This window comes from Desmodus rotundus, chromosome 8 (genome assembly GCF_022682495.2).
Source record: "Desmodus rotundus isolate HL8 chromosome 8, HLdesRot8A.1, whole genome shotgun sequence".
In the NCBI taxonomy this organism is placed as follows: Eukaryota; Metazoa; Chordata; class Mammalia; order Chiroptera; family Phyllostomidae; genus Desmodus; species Desmodus rotundus.
Window position 1 is genome coordinate 20,541,416 of NC_071394.1, and position 19,480 is coordinate 20,560,895.

A 19,480-nucleotide genomic window follows, 5' to 3' on the forward strand; every position below is an offset into this window, starting at 1 on the left:
GTGAAGCAATGAATAAAATGTGAAAATGTAATTTGTTCTGGATCATTTACCTTTACATTAGTAAATTATACAAATTATGCAGAGAAATGATATTAGAAAGAAGTACAGCAGGATGTTTATTATGTTAGTCTAGATCAGCATCATCCAACAAATGTTCTGGACTTTTTTTATATACCTTTGAGAATTTGTCCATAAGCTTGAATGTCAAAGCTGCCACTCAGAGGTGAAGATGCTGCTTGAATTCTTTGAACACGAATTCTTGATTCCCCTGGCCAATTATTTCCTCTGTAAACAGACTCATTCTCTGTCTCGTTCATGATTATCTAATTTCCAAAATAAATATTGATAAAATGATTAAACATGACAATAGCTAAGAAGATTTCTCTTTCACCATAGTAGAATCCTGAGACATGACGTAAATGAGCCTCACATATTCAGGATTCTTCAGAACATCAAGGGGAATCACATAAATCAACACAGACTATACCTATAGAGCTGCAATAATGAGGCCAAAGTCAACTGTCATCTGTGCAGCAATTAGCTGAAACCACAGTAATTTCTCATTAATTCAGAGTGGACCTTCATCACTCAAAGAACAAATATTTATCAAGCAGGCATTTTATTCAAGGGACAGTGCTAATCTCAGTAAGGAGGCAAAGAAACCTGAGATGCAGTCGTGGCTCTCAAAACCCTAAAAACCTTCTAGGAAAAATACACGTGGGGACTTGAAAACTTAACTAACAATATGAGGAAGTGAGTGATCAGTACAATGAATGATCCAGGCTCGGGAAATACCTGACTGTGTTGAGAGCTAATCAACTGACAAAAGAAACACATGCTATAAAAATTTATAGACTATAACTCTAAGAGTGAAAAGCATATTGTCCTGTTTCTGATCCCTCACAGTTATCTGTTAATCTTGTGGAATTTAAATGCTCACAGAAATGAGTAAACGTAAGTGTCAAGGACATATGAGAGAATGCTCATAGCAACTTTGTTCACAATAGCCCCAAACTGAAAGTAACACAAAAGGCCATCAATAGAGTGAATGAATTGTGGTATATTTACACCATGGAATACCATAAGACAATAGAAAAGAATGATCTACAGCTACATGCAATAACTGACTCTCTCAATATCAAATAAAATAAGCTAGATGTAAAAGATGTATTGCACATCGATATGATTAAAAATAAGCAGAAGTCCAAATAGTGGTTACCTAGGGGTGAACAGTAAGTAATCTAGTGACAAGGAGAAGCTCTTGGAGCTAATGACTTCTTTATCTTGATTGTATAGTGGTTACAGGAGAGCACGTACTCTGGAAAATCCTCGGACTTCCGCAGAGTGGCAGGACTTAGGGTGAACACACAAAAACCAGCCCCGTTTCTCCATACAAATGACAAGCACGTGGAAACCAGAATTAACAACACAAGACCATTTACAATTGCTTCAAAGAAAATGAAATACTTTTGTATAAACCTAACAAATCAAAGAAGACCTAAATAGGCTGATAAAAGAAAGCAAGAAAGACCTAAATACATGGAGAGACCTATAGTGTTCACGTATTGGAATACTCAACATAATAAAGGTGTTAATTTTCTCCATAATAGAGGTGTTAAATCTAGGTTTGATGCAATTCTTATTGACATGTCAGCAAGAATTTTGTAGACATAAACAAGCTTGCTCCAAAATTTATATGAAATGACACAGGACCTAGAATAGCGTAAAACAGTTTCTCACTAGAAGAATAGAGAGGAGTCACTGTTCCCAATGTTAAGACACATATGAGGGGGTCCCCCAAAAATGGAATTATCTTCTGGAGGGCGGGCCTCTTCTAATACAGGTATCCTGCCCTAGGTGAGTGTTCTAGGAACCCATCTGTATCAGTGTACCAGCTGGCGTTGTTGTAAGAGGCTGACTCTGGCTTCAGCGAATTTTTTGGGGGACAACTCTTTCAATGTATTTGCCCATTTCGCAGTGGGTGATTTACCAGTGCACCTACCCACACTGCACTGAGTGTTCGGCAGTTTTTGACCAAAAATGGCATGACCCCAGTGTCCCACCCTCCCTATTCACCTGATCTCGCCCCAAGCAACTATTTTTTTGTTTCCCCAGGTGAAAAATGTCCTCAAAGGGAAATGTTTTACCAATAGGGATGTGGAAAAGGTGAAACAAACAAACAAAAATGGCAGAAGCACTAAAAGGCATCAAAATCAAGGGTTCAAAAACTGCGTAGAGCCGTGGGAAAGAGTTGAGAAATATTGAGGACTTAGGGCTAAGCAAAGAATGCTTAGCCTTAAAAGCAACATTCATAAAAGGGAAAAGTTGATAATTTGGATCTCATTAAAATTAAAGACTATTCTCCATGAAATGCCATATTAAGAAGAAAAGGTAAGGTACCAACTGGGAGAAAATACAGAGACTTATCTGGGGTCAGATGAACCTACACGTGTGGTAAAATTGTATAGAACTACACATATACACAAAGGACCTGCATCTAGAATATATAAAGAGCTTTAAAAACTCAAAATAAGAAAATTATTCAATTAGAAAATGGACAAAAAGAAAAACACATTTTACAGAAGGGGATATAGGGATGTTCAGCATCCTTAGCCATTGGGAGTGCAAATGAACACCAGAATGAGCTATCAGTACGAACCCTAATAGAATGGCTAAATTAAAGGAAAAAACAGCATTAATGCCAAGTGCTGGCAAGTTTGTGCAGAAACTGGATCACTCATGCATTGCTGGTGGATGTGTAAAATGGTATAGCCCCTTTGGAAAAGAATATGGTAGTTTCTTACAAAGCTATATATGTGCTAATTGCACTGTTGGGCAATTAACCTGGAAAAATGAAAATGTATGTTACACGAAAACCTACAGATGAATGTGTACAGCAGTTTTATTTATAATAGCCACAAATGGAAAACACCTGGGTAGTCATTCACTGAGTAGGTGGTAAAACATGCTGTGGGCATCCATGTCATTAAACACTGCCCAGTGTTTAATGTTTGGTCCAAGCTACTGATATCCACAGCAACTTGGAAAGGTATTGAGGGAATTATGCCCAGTGAAAAAGCCAGTCTCAAAAAGCACATACAAGTATGATTACATGAAGTCTGATTCTATTTACATAACATTGTTGAAAGGACAAAATTATAGGGGTGGATTAGTGATGATCAGATAGAAGGGAGTGAAGGAGGAAGGGAGGTGGCCATGGCTATAAAAGGGTAGCAAGAGGGGTCCTCGTGATGGAATCGCTCCGTGGTGTTCAGATGAATCTACACATGTGACAAAATTGTGCAGAACTACACACACATACACAACCAAAGCACGCGAGAACTGAGCATGTTTGGTAGATTGTATCAATGTCGACTTCCCAGTTGTGCTTTTATGCTATTGTTACACAAGATGTTGGTGCCATTGGGGGGAAATGGGTGAAGGATATAGAAACAGCTCTGCATTGTTTCTTACAACTGCATATGAATCTATAATGGTCTCAGGGTTACAGTTTTTAAAACAATTTATTGATGTAGACATTTATGTGTACATTACTACAAGTATCTTTAATTTGAATTTTTTTTAATCCATAAAAATATAAGTATCAAATTCTACAATTTAATCTTGGGTTAGCTAAACCTAGAGAGGATGTGATTACCAATTTGAATGACAAATTTTGAAAACAGGGAGACTATTGACACAGATACTTTGCCAACACAAAGCCCTTAGTTAGTTGTTACATTTTGTTGCAGAGCTAAGAGAAAAAGACTGAGAAGTATTTACAGAACTATGTAAGTGAGTATTTACAACACTCAGCTGGAAGATACCAAAGTTAAAACATTGAGCCAGAACATGATAAAGGCAATTTTTGTGAAATACTTGCCGTTTTTTGGTATTTTTAATCACAAATTGTTTAGTTAGCAAAACATTATGAGACTCTCCTACAATATTTAATCATTATTTAACCCTTAATCTTGAGTTTACTATATTTGTTTTTGGTTTGTTGTAGGAAATTATATTAACTCATATCCTTTTGTAGGACATTAATTTTAAAAATCTTATAATATTATAATATTTAATAATTATTTTATACAACTCAAGCCATACAAAAAAATTGTCAGATCCTTTTGGAATTGTTGAAAAATGTCTCATTCTTCCCCAAAATGGAGTTTATAACAGAAACAATTTAAAAACACACAATCTAAAATTTTCTTTCAATAAATATTTTTTGTTCAAATATCTTTATTGGGAGAGCATATAATTCTTTCTTTTTAATCAACAGAGAAGACTACTTAAATCTGACAATGTCATAAAGATATTTATCCTTGTTTTTCCCATAAATATATTTCTTAAATATTTTAAAAATATTTTATTTACTTATTTTTAGAGAAAGGAGACAGGAAGGAGAAAGAGAGGGAGAGAAACATCAATGTGTGGCTGCCTCTTGTGCACCCCGTATTGGGAACCTGGCTTGCAACCCAGGCACTGGGAATAGAGCTCTATCCACTGAGCTACACCACCCGGGGCCCATAAACATATTTTTGAAGATTTTTTAATGTTTAAAGTGATTATTCATGCTCAAATTCAACAAGTCTTCATTTGCTCTTAGAATAATTGCCTTGCCCTATTAAAAGATATTGAACAACCTAACAATAGCCAGGGGGGAGTGGGGAGGGGATAGTGGGGAGAGGGGGTCACAGGAACTACTATAAAGGACACCTGGACAAAACCAAGGGGGAGGGTGGAGGTGGGGGAGGGAGGTGAGTTCGGCTGGGGTGGGGTGGAGGGATGGTGAGAAAAGGCATACGACTATAATTGAATAACAATAAAAAAAAAATTTTAAAGGGATTGTAACTGCCCCCCCCACACACAAAAAGATATTGAACCTGTATATTACCTATTTGTAAAGATTAAAAAGAAAGTTTAGTAGGTCAAAGCCAATGCTGCATACATTGAAAGTAAACAGTAACTTGTAAAATTCTAGGTTTACCTGCCCAAAGCTCACAGCCATCAAGGGTATATTATAACTGCAGTTGTATGAACTCATGGTGACAGAGTATTGGTTGGTCATACTTGATCCATTAATTTTGGTCTGATTCACCTGGAAGTGCTTTAAAAATATTCCTTTATTTGCTAATGCTGGGAGTCTTCTCTTTGGCATTTCTAAAGAACATAAAGTAAGTGGAAAGTAAAATTGCATAGGTTCTGCTGTTGAAAAGAAAATCATCGTTAAATGATATCCACATGTCATGGAATACGCTGTCTAAAATCAAATTTTAGAAAGATGATCTTTAAGCAAATAGTTTGTGATACTTGGTAAACTTTTACTTCTAGAACTATAAAGTTTTAAGCTTGTTGACCTATGAGCCTCATCAGGTGAAACAAACAAATAAAAAAAATGTTGAAATTGTTACTTAAAAGCCACCACACCCTGGGGTCCATGTAGCTGTTTGTGGGCCGGTCATCTCTGCGTGTTCCAGGTGCCCTGCTTGTGGAGCTCACCCGGGCACGTGCTCTAGAGGGCAGGGCGAGGGCTGTCCTGTTCGCTGTTCTTTATTAGGACCCGACGCAGTGCCTGCCACAGGGTAGGTGCTAAATAAATGTTCTTTAACTAACTATATCTATCCCAGCACAAATCAACTGCCTTATAGTGTGTTCCACCAATTACAATGAAGATTTGATGATAGCGAATTCAAAAGGAGTGACTCTAAAGTAGTAACATTTAATTTTTTACTAGTTGGCTCATTGTCTTGCACTTGAAAATCTCTGAAGAATGGGGACAGTGGCTTTTTAAGATGACTGGAATTAGGTCAATATTTTAAAATCACAGTTTAACTTGAATTATTTTATTATCATAGCTTATATATACATATATATAAAATATATACATACATATATATATGAGTCTACTGACATGATTAGAAAAACAATACCAAGACTACCAGAAATAAAGTTTTCATTTATGATATTACTAATTACTATTAATCAAGTCCATGGACAGATGCAGCTCAACATTACTAAGTAGATGCCGATGCCAGTATCCACATCACCAAGGTCGACTGTAGCCCTTTAGAAACAGATCTCTATGTTGGTAGTTGTTTCTCAAAAATCAAACAAAGCAAAATGAAAATGATTGCCACAGTTTACCTATCTGTACACAGAATCCGGGACTCTAAACCCAATTTTTGCTATAGTGACAGTTTACAGTAAGGATACACTTAGAGTGATCACCTGGCCTTATTCCTTAAATAATGATTATATAATATGACTGTGCAAAAAGAATAACGCATAACTATAGTTTTCGTGGTAGGAATTTACTATGAAATAGGTTGAGATGGTTTAAGTAGGTGTGAAAGGATACAACATACCATCCCATATTGAAGTTGTAGGTGTCTGTCCAATGTATACTGTATCCACATAGAAGGACTGCGATTTCGATGCTTTCTGTAAACTAATCCTCTGGAGAGAAAAATTAGTCCCGGTGTATTTGGTTTGTACGAGGTCCAGAAGGTCTACGCAAGTATATATCCAGCTGAAATATGGTATATTAATTAGCTATATCGATCAGTTGTAATGCTTAATGTAAACAAATGCACTGTGAAAAGCATTAAAATCTTGAAGAGTAAAAGGTTTTTTTCTCTCACAAGAAGACCATCAAGCATACTTCATCAGTACAGAAAAGCAGCCATAAGAAGGGACAGCAGACAACAGAAACTTGGTGGTAAAAGAGTTAACATTGCGTCCAGATGTAGGTTACCTCTTATTCGCAGCCTTGGCAGTAGCCACAGGAATGTAAACTATTTTATAGCAACCAGTAAGAAAACTGAGGAGCATACACCTTGATGTATAGCTCATAAGACACAAAAGTAAAGTAAACTATTTTAGTAGAAAATGTCAGGGATAGAGAAATAAACTCAGTCCATTACTGAGAAGCAAAACTGGATCTCGATATAACTTCCAAAAAGGCTCACTTGAGATGTGTCGTCTCCTGGTCTAAGTCGGGGGGGGGGGGGGATGGTGCTGAGTTATTTATAGTACAGTACTTCTTAAGTATGTAATTTAGATTCGGATTCAGATTTCCATTACATACTAACTGCATTAGAATCCCATAAATTACAATTAAGCAATTCTACTCTGATAGTTCACAACAAAAAGAAATGCTGCCATCCAATTAACCAAGTAAAGTTTAACAATAATCTTTACATCTTTACCGCTGTTACTGCAGTTATTAACAGTCTAGTTTGTTTGGGCATATTTTAATTTTCATTTTCTTCATGGTTTGCAAACTCATCAGTTTTAGAAAATTATATGCAGTGCTACAATAAGTTAAAGTGCCCTTTAAAATAATAAAAGGACGCAGGGACTCTCAGTAGAATCCTATTCATTATATGACTCTGAAGTTTTAAAAACTACTACTTAGAAAATTTGGTATACTTAACAGTTTGCCATTGTTTTGTCTTTTAAATTGTCATGGGCGATGACGACGCTACCAGTTCCTATTTTCATAATCGATAGATTTATTTTTGGTACAACTGTTTCTGTTGGGAAGCGTATATAGAGGGCCGGAAAATGGCAGTTAGTGGTGTACACGATTTATCAAAAACCACAAACAAGAAATGGCTTTGTTTTATCTTCATAGTCACATACTCTAGTATAAGTTATCCAATTCACAGTGTAACTTACTTGTTTCCATAAGCAAAAGTATATGGAAATTGTATATCAGTGCCTCTTCTAGTAATCTTGCTTTTGTCTTGGTATTGAAAGTTTAGACCAATATAATTTGCCAGGAATCCTTTGTATGCTAAACATAACTACATAAAAAAAAAACATGAAAAAAATCAGTAACAATATCTTACCATTAAATTATTTTGTAGCAATTCATGTTCACTCATTCCAATCCAATAAACAACTATCAAGCATTTTCCAAACAAAATGAATCATAACACCCAGGAATAAAAAATTAATTTCAGCCACTTTGGTGCAGAAGAGTTGGAGAAGATTTTATAGAAGGAGTTGAAATGACCTTACAATGAATGATTAATTCCTTACTCTTTTTTCTAAGATACGGTCTCCTTAAAAAATAGAAATAATGCAATCCTCACAGTTGCTAAGCTACATAAGAATTAGGTCCATCTCTCACTGAACTAACTCTTCGGAGAATTTAGAAGTCCATTACACATAGAGAGGGACATGAGAGAAACATTCAGGTGAATGCAGCTGAGCATTTACAGATGAAGATATCTCTGTAAAATAGTGATGAAATACCAGTTTTAATGGTCTATAACACCTCAAGAATACCAAATACCTTTAGAACTTCCAACTTCAGAACACGTACTACAATTTGGAACTTTAAAGAACAAGAGAAAGGGCAAATCTATGATTCTTAGTCTTAGATACCTATCCTAAAATTGCCAACTCCTCAGAATCTTTTTTCACTTTTCCCTGATTAGATATCTGAGATCACTCTATTATGACTATCCTTTTTTATTTCTTCAAAATTGATGAAGGCATATTGAACAAATATGCATTTTTAACTGTTTTAGTATTTAAAGTTGTGTGCAAATAAATTTTGAAATTATGAGGTAAAGCAGAATACATGTGCATGGTACAGGGTATTATTGTAATGTCTTTTTCTGAGAATCAGCAGAAGAGAAAACCCCAAGCACCCAGAAACTGAACCACAGTGCCTGCCCAATGCGACGTGATTTCACATGACAAGCACTTCTCCTTGTCTTAAAATTTCATGAAATTTTATTACCAAGGGATTTTACAAATTTAATTAGCATATCATTTTGTTGAGCTTACCTGATTATAAGGAAATAATAAAATGTCTCCATATGGTAGTCTGTTTGGTTTAACATCTGCTGAGTCAAAAAGAACAGCTGGGTTTTTCAGGGAATAACGACCACAGTAAGCATCAGTTTCAGCTGTCTTCTGCCCTCTATTAATATGTTCCTGCAAAAACAGTAATATTTCAAATGAAAACATGATTTATTGTCCTGCTTTATTCCCCAACATCTCCATCCAACCCCTTCAAGTTCCGCCTGGGATCTCATTGCTTCCCAAATGGCTGTAACTTGAAATGCTTTCTCTCTTCTTTGAAATTCTAAAGCTATCACACTCTATCACTCATTTGGATCTGTAATCACATAATCCCTTGTAACTGTATTTCCAAAATCCTATCTTCCTCTATTATTATGCACTTCTTAATGATATTTAATCCTTCCTTCCACAAATGTTTATTCAGTGTTCACTATGTGCCAGGTTTTTGTTTGTTTGTGGATTTGATTTTTGTTTAACCTTCAGGGTTCAAGTGGTGAACACTATCCCTGAACACAAAAGCCTACCCGTTTGGAACAAAGGAGCCAAGTACTACAAAACAAAGGCTGAAGGAGGTGTCTAACTCACATAAAAGCAACAAGAAAAATGACTAAGAGAAAGTGGCACATGAGTTGTCTTTGAAGATAAAAAGGAGTTACTTAAAAGTCAAAGGGGACCAAAGGGCTTCAGAACAGGGTAAAATGCGCGCAGACAAGCAGGTGCTATGACATGCAAATTATCAAGGGAAGGTGGAACAAATAATGTGCTGTAATGCTGATGGGAGATGAAGAAGGAACGAAGTGGAGTGTAAATCTACTTGGGCAACTCCCTTGGCTGCAAATACGCCTTCCGGGATAGGAGAGCCCAGATACATGTAGATGTGTTAAATTAGGTTGGAAACGTAGCCCATTAAGTGGATTTTCCCTTTTTTCACTAACAAACCTCTTCACATAGGCATCAAATGAGCTATATCTGAAGGACTCCTATTTATTTATAGGGTATTGATCTGAATTGAATAATTAGCATATTTGTTATTCTGATGATATTCATTTAGATATGGTGCCTATCTGGCTTCCTTAAGTCCTCAAAATAAGAATTAGGAAAGTAGTGTATTTTAAATTTTCTTCACTGTGTATCCATGAAAAATCTTTATATCTCACCAAGAAATACATAATCACCAAGCATTGTACTAACTGAGCAGAGTAATGTCAAAAAGCAAGGGAAGTGACTCACTATGTAACACGCTACTACACATTATATTCTCTGTATCCAAGGGAAGAAACCAAACAAAACCCCTATAGATCTTGTATTTGTCTACCGTCTATTGATCAAGAAAATCCAGGTGTAGTAGAAATACTGCTTTCACAAGTGAATAATTTTATAATTCAAAGAGATGTTAGAACAGACCTTACCAAAAAATTATATTTGCAATTTGATTTTGAATGATAAGGAATTAATGCTGGTTCAAAAAAAGAAATGACATTTCAAACATTTATATGAATTCTTAATTGGTCAGTCTCACAGTTCATTAAACATTCCATACCAGGTTAAAATCAGTTTCATAATCTCTGAAGTATTTCACAACAAATCCTTCTTCAAAATTTGTGATTTGTGGTGGACACTTAGCGCTCACCATTTCTTCCACTGCTGCCTGAAACTAAATGAACAGACATGAACTTCAGCAACTTCTTTTTTCATGGACAGTTAGAACATATTACTTCTGCTACTAATTCTACTTATTAGTTATAACAATTAATGTGATAATTCCCATAATTTAACCATAATTAAAAGATCATTTCCTAAATAATTAATGTGATCATTTTAGTGTCCTATAACTTTTTCAAGAGTTTTAATTTAGAATGATGATAGTTACAACCAATTAGCTAATATTAGCTTCCTTAGTTATTGCTAAGATAGATATATTTGTTTAATAGTTTTTTAAAAAGAGAACAATGAGGCAAACCTAAACAAATTAGCACCCAATTAAACAGACTCCAAATGAATAGTTTTCCAAATTTGATCAAAATTAACTGGAAAAAAACCCATACAATTTGATGCATTCTGTTTTTCTCAAAACAAGAGATACAGATGTTGAAACCTATTTAAAAATAATAAATAATTTCAGATACACAGGAATTGATACACATTCATGAGATCTCCTATAATCTCCACATCTGTATCCTTGACAAAGCACAGATACAAATGATGTTTAGAACTAAGAACTTGGGATGACAGGTGATCTTTAATCATCAAACAAATATTAAGTTAAACTCATTGCACAGGGAGTTGTCAAAATTCAGTAACTCACATATGGAGATACACTGGACCCTGTCGGCATAATCTAATAAATCCCCTTTCGTTCCGTCTCTGTGATATTTCCTCCCTTCTGTGCTCATTATGGTTTGGCTCTAACCCAGCATGCCAATTAGGAGAGTTTTACTACTACTTCAAGTGTTTTTTTAAATAGAAAAGTGATGCTTAAATGGCTTTCTGTTTAAAAACCTAACAGCATACTTCAGCTACTGATGACCAGGCGGTAAGAGGCTTAGAAGTGATCCCATCCCAAGTCAGTGTGAATGTGTCCAAACTGGGCTTTCCTTTGGTGTGTTCTGTAACATCCAGTGTGATGTTATATCCTTCAAATACCTCATAACCAAGCAGATCAAAGTCTCCTGCAATGAAGTACCAAACAGAATTTTAAGCATTAAAAAATATATCAATATATCCATAGTAGAAATCAAATTAAGCAAAACTGGTTTAATTTGGAGTCTTATTATCACAGAAATGACTAGGGAAGATGCAGATCCTGGAATTTGTGAAGATTTATTCACAGCAAAAATAGGAAAACAGCAAGACAACATGCTGTTCGTTGAAGGTTCTGTTTCTATGGCTTACAAGGAAGTACCGTAAGATGAACAAAAGGAAGTACTGGGACCAGGAAGTAAAGATCGATGGGCACCAGTATATTCCAAAAATTCTTTAAGTTTTGTGCCAGTGCCACTATCTTAGAGTAAAGAGCTAGGCTGGGATATTGCTATTTTTTTTTAAGACACAGATAAGGTACAAAACTGAAATCCAAGGAACAGACCCAGGCCTGTGAGGCCTGTTAATACAATTTTACTTTGAGAGAATTAAGGCCTTGTCCTCAGATATCTATTTTTTTCTTTTTTTAAAGGTTTTTAATATCTTAATTTTATTTTTTTAAGTTTTACTGTATTTTTCCATTCCCATTTAACCCCCTTATGCCTCCCATCCCCCTGCAATCACCGCACAGTTATCCATTTTCCACGAATCCCTTTTCTTTTTTGCTCAATCCCTCTACCCTCTCACCTCCCCCGACCCAACAGCTGTCATTCTTCTCTCTGTCTATGAGTGTCTTTATTTTGCTTGTTGGCTGTTTGCTCATTAGATTCCACATATGAGTGAAATCATATGGTATTTGTCTTTCTCTGACTGGCCTATTTCACTTAGCATAATGTTCTCCAGGTCTATCCATGCTGTCTCAAGGGTAAAAATTTCTTCTTTTTTCAGGCGAGCAGTGTTCCATTGTGTAAATGTACCATAGTTGTTTTATCCCTTCGTCTACTGATGGACACTTGAGCTGCTTCCATATTTTGGCGATTGTCTATTTCCTTTTGGAGGATGCTTTACTGGCGGAATCTCATTGACCTTCTCTGTTAGGTAAAGTCCTAGAATTTGCCCAGTTATGATTTTGGTGCCATACTACTTTAGGTCTCTGTTGAAGCCTTAAAATTTATCTCTGATCTACCGATAAGTAAGTTCCTGGGAGAACAAGGATCACCATATTTTTATTTATAGAGTGTTTTGACCATCTAATTTGGGGGGAATTTTTAGAACTTCATTTCATGTTACACAAAGTTTTTCACCCTCCACCCAACCACCAAATCAACAATTTCCTGAGATGAGACAAACTTGGAGGTAAAATTTGACTTATGTGAATTGGGAAATAATGATTGCCCAAAGGAAAGTAAACACATACGTATTCAGGGACCTCTTTCATGAGTTAGGTATCCTGGACACCCAAACCGGTTGCTGGAATTGGCTGCAAGACTTGCAAATCTGAAACATTAGGTTAACAGCTATGACTTGAAAAAAGAAAAGCATAGAAAGGTCAGATAATTTTGGAGATGCTTCACCAAACACAGGTGAACTGGGTTTGTTTGTTTGCTTGTTTGGGTTGTTTGTGTCTCACTGCAGGATTCCTCAGAGACTAACATGCCAATAAGCTCTGTCAGCCTTCAAGGGCAAGCCATGGTCAGCAGTTTCCAGTGTGGATTTGACCACAGAATTCCTTCATCCTGCCAAATCCAGCCAGACGAGTGTCTCTTGAGCAATACTTATCTACTTAAATTTCATTTCCAGAAATAAAATCTTCACTAATTTTTGCTAATTTATAAAGGCCCATTGATGCTGTTGTGTGTAGTATATATGGTATATTTCTCATGCAATGGAGTTGTACACTCCTTGAAATACAATGGGAATTTAAATTGTAATCGAACAGAAACAACCATTAATTTCTATTGTTTCTAAAATTGATCAAGTCTGTGAATCCAATTTTTTTCCTCTGTCATTTTATGGCACTTTTTCCTTTTTCAGTGGAGTCGCACAGGATAGAAATGGGATTCCTAGAAAAAACTTAAGAGTCATGCAAAATGAAATACATGCTTACCTCTAGTTGATACAAAGGTTATCATGTAAACATAACTTTGGGGATTTTGTGTCCTTGTCACTTGAACTGTATCCGGTTTTAAGGACCAGAGGTCATTTAAGGCTGATTGCAGTATGAAGTCAGAAGCATCAGCAGGTAGCAAGACTTGCATGAATTTAGGAGAAAAAAGGAGAAGAGTTTAAATCTTTCTGCATTATTAGCAAGGATGTCTTATAGTTTATAAGTTTATAGTTTATAGTTTTTTTAAGCACTTATGGTCTGTACCATAGACCACTTAATGAAATTGTGTTCTGAAATTGATTGAAGTTCAGAATAATGACTACATAATTGGATTGTGTTCTCTTGAGTTCATATTTAATTGTTTCAATAATCCCTTAGCAATAGGCAATATGTTTGACAAGCTGTAAACATTCATCAATATTTACTGACTGAAACAATTAACAGAAAGAGCAAAATTAATTTTTTCAGGATTTATTATAAAATATAGAAATATAATGTTTTTATTAATAGATAATTAGTGTCTCATGGGTCTATCACTTAATTTCAGAGATTGAAGGCAATGTTTTACTTCTCTGAAATGAATTTAATTCCTGTTATCTTTTTTTTAAGTATAGATCCATGTGGAATAATTTTTATTTACTTACAGTAATGTTTAGTTGTTTTTAAAAATTACTCTATTGTTGTTCAATTACAGTTGTCTGTGTTTTCTTCCCACCACTCCCCCCACCCCAGCCAAACCCACCTCCCTCCCTTGCTTCCACCATCCCCCTTGGTTTTGTCCATGTGTCCTTTATAGCAGTTCCTGAAAACCCTTCACCCGTGAGTCACAGATACATAAAATCCCATGTGCATTTAGGTATGCCTTTATCATGATCCTCAGAGAAGAAAATGATAGTATGTACCACATTGTTATATTTTTTAATGTTTTTATTGATTCCATTTTCTATCCCACTCAGAAGGCTTTTCTTTATATTTTCCTGCTTTGTCTAGCATACAATTAAAACTGAATTTGACCACAGCAAATACCTCTCTATAATTATATGTGTATATGAAGAGAAATAAAGTGTCCCATTTATCACTTACCAGTTTTTTCCGTGTTATAAATTAGTCTATAGTGGGGAACTGAACATGAATTGGTTTCTATACACGGGCTGGTTACTGTGATCCTCTGGACTTCCTTAGTTGCATTAGTTGTCTCCCAGTTTTCCAAAGTTATAACCTATTTCCCAATTTAAGAAAATATGTTTACTGTACAGAAAATATCTTTACTGTACAGAAAAAAATTACTGTTCAGCTATGCAATGCCTCCTTATCATTCTACTTTATTGCAAATGATAACTTTAAATTTTAAGTTTTATCAAGTAACAGCCTTAAAGAGGCTGTTTTTATATTACCGATACTCTAAGCCACAATTCAATAGTTTTCCATGATTGCTTTCCCCTCAAAGAGTGTCCTACCTAGGGAAAGGAATAACCAAATAGAGCTCCCATCTTTGAACACTTCCTTTCTAACCAGGGGAGCTATAAACATGGCGAACCTGAATTTCCTGGACAACTGTTGACTGGGATTGAATAACTTGTTCTTCGTTTGCTGCATCTCCAGTTTGTTGTTCGGTGTAGACATTGCTATACTGGTACAGTCCGACATCAACAAAGGCACTGAGTCTATACTCCTGTAGCAAGATTTCAAGGTAATATCTGGAAAATAGAGTAACTAATAAATATAACTCTTTCTCTCCAGAGCCGGTCATGAATTGTTTTTTCAATGAATAAAATTTCAACACTATATGAAACGCCTACCTTTTAATTGACTTATATTGTAGTATCCCTGATTTTAAACATTAAGATATTAAACATTTCATAGTAGTTTGCTAAAATGAAATGAATTATGTAAGATATCTACCTTAGTAAAGAGTGGTTCCCATTCATAACAAATTCATTCAGTTTTGTCGATAAATGTTTATTGAAAAAGATACTATCTCCTATCTACAAGGACCTTAAAAATAGGATGGCATCACTCACACGTCTGGATCCTCCAGACGTGTGAGTGATGCCATCCTATGTCATTGATCACCAACTAAAGCAGCGAGCTCCAAAAGCACTGCCCAGCCAATTACAAAAGTGGGTTGCTATAAGTAACTAAAGTCTGGGGAATGGTTTCTATGCAGCAAATCCTAACAGAGACAAGATACATGGAAAATGATCTCAGTGAATCTCTTGATGTTTTTCATGTAACTTAGCTATTTTACATAGATCATGTCTTTTAACTCCCTGTTTTCTAGGAATGTTGAATGATTTTTTTGAAAGGGATTGCCTGCTTTTAGAATGGTTCCTTCATTTTCTCTCTGCACTTGACCTTTCAGCACTAAATGATGTCCTTCTTAAGAACAGGGAGTGTATTTTAATACCCTTTATATTAAATTTTCAGTACCTGGTCCAGGGTCTGCAATAAATGAGTGGATAATAAATATGGATTAATTGGGGCACCAATCCCCGCAGTTTTGTGACTTTCCCTAGCAATATTAAAGAGCTCAGATTTCTGTGGAAGCAAAGAAATTAGGTGGCTGGACTGACTGAAAGGTCTTAGTAAAAAACCAAAAGCAAGATTAAGTATATCTCACAAAGTTATAACTTCAGCAACATGGATAACTTAGATGTCAAATTTCTCTGTTTAGATGAATGCCAGTATTCATGAAAATGTAAAAAACAAAGTTTATTAAAATTACAGAGACTAAAAAATTGTAAGTTAAACCAATAAACTAACATCACTTCCACTAATAAAAATAAATTGAAAAAATATTTAGGCATAACCTTATAATTTTTAAATACCACACAATAATTTAAAGGAAAAAAACCTTACTCTTTTCCTTTCTGAAGATGAATGTCATTGGATCTCTGTGTTGGACTGGAAAAATAACCGTTGGCATTGGAAGAATGATATGCAATCCTTATCTTATGCCGAAAGGAGAGGGAGAGGGGAGGGAGGAGGGAGAAAGAGTGAGGTGGAGAGAGAGAGAGAGTAGAAATATTAATAAACATTTTCAGCACGTATTATTTATTATTTCTGTCAGCCTCAGGACTTTTATGAATAGAAAAGTTACTTCATATTTTTCTTCTAAGATCTGTTATCCATGATTAAATGAAATTTTTAAAACTTATCAAAGCTCACTTCATTCCTTCTGCCCTAACATCAGCACCACTATACTAAACTCACGGTGCAGGCATAGCTTCTCCACCATTGGAACTGCAAGAGAAACTGGAAAGACAGAAGCCGGAGGATGGTTTTTACTGTTAGATAAAATATTCTCTTGCTCTGCAGAGAACTTCAAGGGATTTAATCCAAATGAGATCGTTACAAGTAGGTCTGGAAGATGCCAAAGATCACTAAGTGGGTGCGCGTACTGGAATGAGAAGACTGAGTCCCCACTAGGAAGGACGGCACCATTTTTGAAGGAAGCACATTGACCAGCTATGATAAAATTGTAATTCATATACCACAGGTAGCAATTTGAACTTGCGCATCCAGTTTGAGAGGTAATCTTCCAATATATATTGAGTCAAAAAATATTGAGTTTTATTTTGACCTAATAGTTTCACATTTATGAAATTGTCTTAAGGAAACAATATAAAATACAGAATAATTTAATGTACACAAATATTTGATGAAGTATTATTTGTGCTCATAAAAGATCAGAAGTAAGAAATTTACCAGTATGGAGAGAGTGACCTAAGCTTAATAAACACATACAATAACATACTATGCAAATGGTCCTACACAAATCATTTAATAACATGTCAAAATACTAATATGTGACAAAAGAGTACTTTGAAATCGGATGTATGATCCTATGTACAGAAAAAACAAAATAGAGATATAAGGAAATGATGGACTTTATTTCATGACTGAGTAAAAATATAATAGCAAGATATTTTTATTCTTTTCATTTCCTCTGTTGTAGTTATAATTCGCCCATAATAAAAAATTTCAATTGTAAACAAAAAATATGTGTTTTTTCCCATGGAAGAGAAAATTTAGATGTGGGAGAGCATTTTATTCTAGGTGATGGATTTTCTATGACAACTTTATAGTTCACATCACATATGTTAAAATAACCAAGAATCCACCCACATGACAAATGTGTCTGATAAATTCTTTAATATATTGATTGGTGTAGGTTTAGAATAAATCATATACAATGTATATGAAGATTATCATATTGTTTTAATAACATCAAAGATGATCTTGGTCTCCCCTACCTTATCTTCTGGAAGTCCAGTCTGGCTGAAATAAATGGCGTAACGGTCATCACCTTTGATGTAGAATCTATAAACATCAGAATCCGGAGCCACCAAAAATCCACTGAAGCGTGCAGCAAATGTGTCTTGCTCCGTGGGCCAAATGTAGGAGGCTGAATCTACCCAGCTGGCACCCATGTACCCTGGTGTCTTGTCATTGTATTCAAGTATCTCTTCAAGACGTGCTGGCCGACTATTATTCCACACCTCAAGCTTCAGGCCTCTCCCACCTGAACATAAAAACAAAGAAGCCTTTCATTAGAATTTTGACATGGTGTCTCAGTGGTCTCCTATTTGGTGGTGGTTAGAGATATTCTATTTCAATTCATATTTTTGAGCATGGGTGAAAATAAAACAATTACTACATGTACCTGAATCCAGAGGACAGAGTGCTATTAAGACAGTCTACACTGTATTACAGCTTCACCCTGCACCTCGGTCTCCATCTATGTAAAATGGGAGTAATGCTGCTATTTGCATGGATGCTGTGGGGATTAGATATAATATATGTAACATATTTTTCATATGTGATATATAAAACACTTGGCACTTTATAAGGACGTTACTTAAGATAATAACACAATAATTATTATTTATGATATTACTGATGTTGCTTTATATAGTTAAGTATAAAAACTTTAAAGTTCATACTGTTTGATCACAAAAACTTTGCCTTGATTATTCTCTGTAAAAAAAGTTACTCCATTAATAGCTTATAACCAATCAAAGAACAGATACTGTGGGCTTTAAGATTTGTCAGTATTTTTTTCTTTTTCATTTTGTAACATCACTTCTGATCAAGGATTCCAGCTCCTTTTTGGACAGAACCAGAGAGAGAATATCCTCATTAAGGTGCATCTACACTTACCATAAACCCTGTGATTAAGTTTTTTCTCACCCCAAAAGGAGCCATCCAACTCTTTCTATTTCTTCCTTAAAATACACCACCAACCAGGCTCCTGACTTCCTCCAGTGCCCTTGGGCTTGTCTGGAGCATCTGGAGTAGGAAATACTGGCTACTCCTCTTCAGCTCAGTTTTGATAGAAGCTTGAGCAATTCACTCCCTGATGTGTACCACTTTATTTGAAGTTACCAATTATAAACATCAAAATTATTTTCTTAAACTGGTCATTTTTCTAATGTTCAAAACGAGGAAATCTAAGAGGTTGGTAAATAGAATATATTTGGCTTCCTATTCCAACCACTGGTACAATTATAAGCCAATTTCACTGAATGCACAAGAAAAGACACAGGGCATGACACGTGTGCTGGGCCCAGTGGAATTACTGCAGATAAGAAGGCCGTTGGCTGCACTCTCCCTGGGTCACAGGTGAAAGTCTGAGAAGAATTTTGAGTTCCATTTCTCTCATGCCCTGTTAGCACTCATAAATCATTCTGGATGAGTGAAGATTAAACTCTGCCATTTTTTTTAAAACCAGGAAAAGGCATAACTTAAATTTCCATTTAGTAATCATCATTTAATTTGAAATAAAGGCACCATGATACTCTATCAATGGAGATGGCTGTTTTTAGTAGGACATTTGAGGGATTTAGGTCAGGTTTATCTGCACTGATCCAGAAAGTGTAAAGAGAAAAAGTAGGAAGAAATTTATTATAGTTTTCTAAGAACAAATTCTAAAAAATTCAACATTTTTTACTAATTGTTGAAGGCTGA

General features: G+C 35.4%; 1 protein-coding gene across 1 annotated transcript in view; it reads right to left on the reverse strand.

Annotated features, from left to right (window-relative positions):
* Positions 1-19,480, reverse strand: part of PKHD1L1 (PKHD1 like 1) — a 138,011-nt gene that overhangs the window by 89,819 nt on the left and 28,712 nt on the right. Inside the window, exons 13-24 of the mRNA XM_045181556.2 lie at positions 17,767-18,035; positions 16,370-16,461; positions 15,048-15,207; positions 14,594-14,729; positions 13,511-13,654; positions 11,335-11,492; positions 10,364-10,477; positions 8,806-8,955; positions 7,684-7,811; positions 6,369-6,532; positions 4,991-5,163; positions 176-323 (exon numbers count right to left, since the gene is read on the reverse strand). Coding sequence (XP_045037491.2) covers positions 176-323; positions 4,991-5,163; positions 6,369-6,532; positions 7,684-7,811; positions 8,806-8,955; positions 10,364-10,477; positions 11,335-11,492; positions 13,511-13,654; positions 14,594-14,729; positions 15,048-15,207; positions 16,370-16,461; positions 17,767-18,035 — 1,836 coding nt within the window. The remainder of the gene's footprint in view (positions 1-175; positions 324-4,990; positions 5,164-6,368; positions 6,533-7,683; positions 7,812-8,805; positions 8,956-10,363; positions 10,478-11,334; positions 11,493-13,510; positions 13,655-14,593; positions 14,730-15,047; positions 15,208-16,369; positions 16,462-17,766; positions 18,036-19,480) is intronic.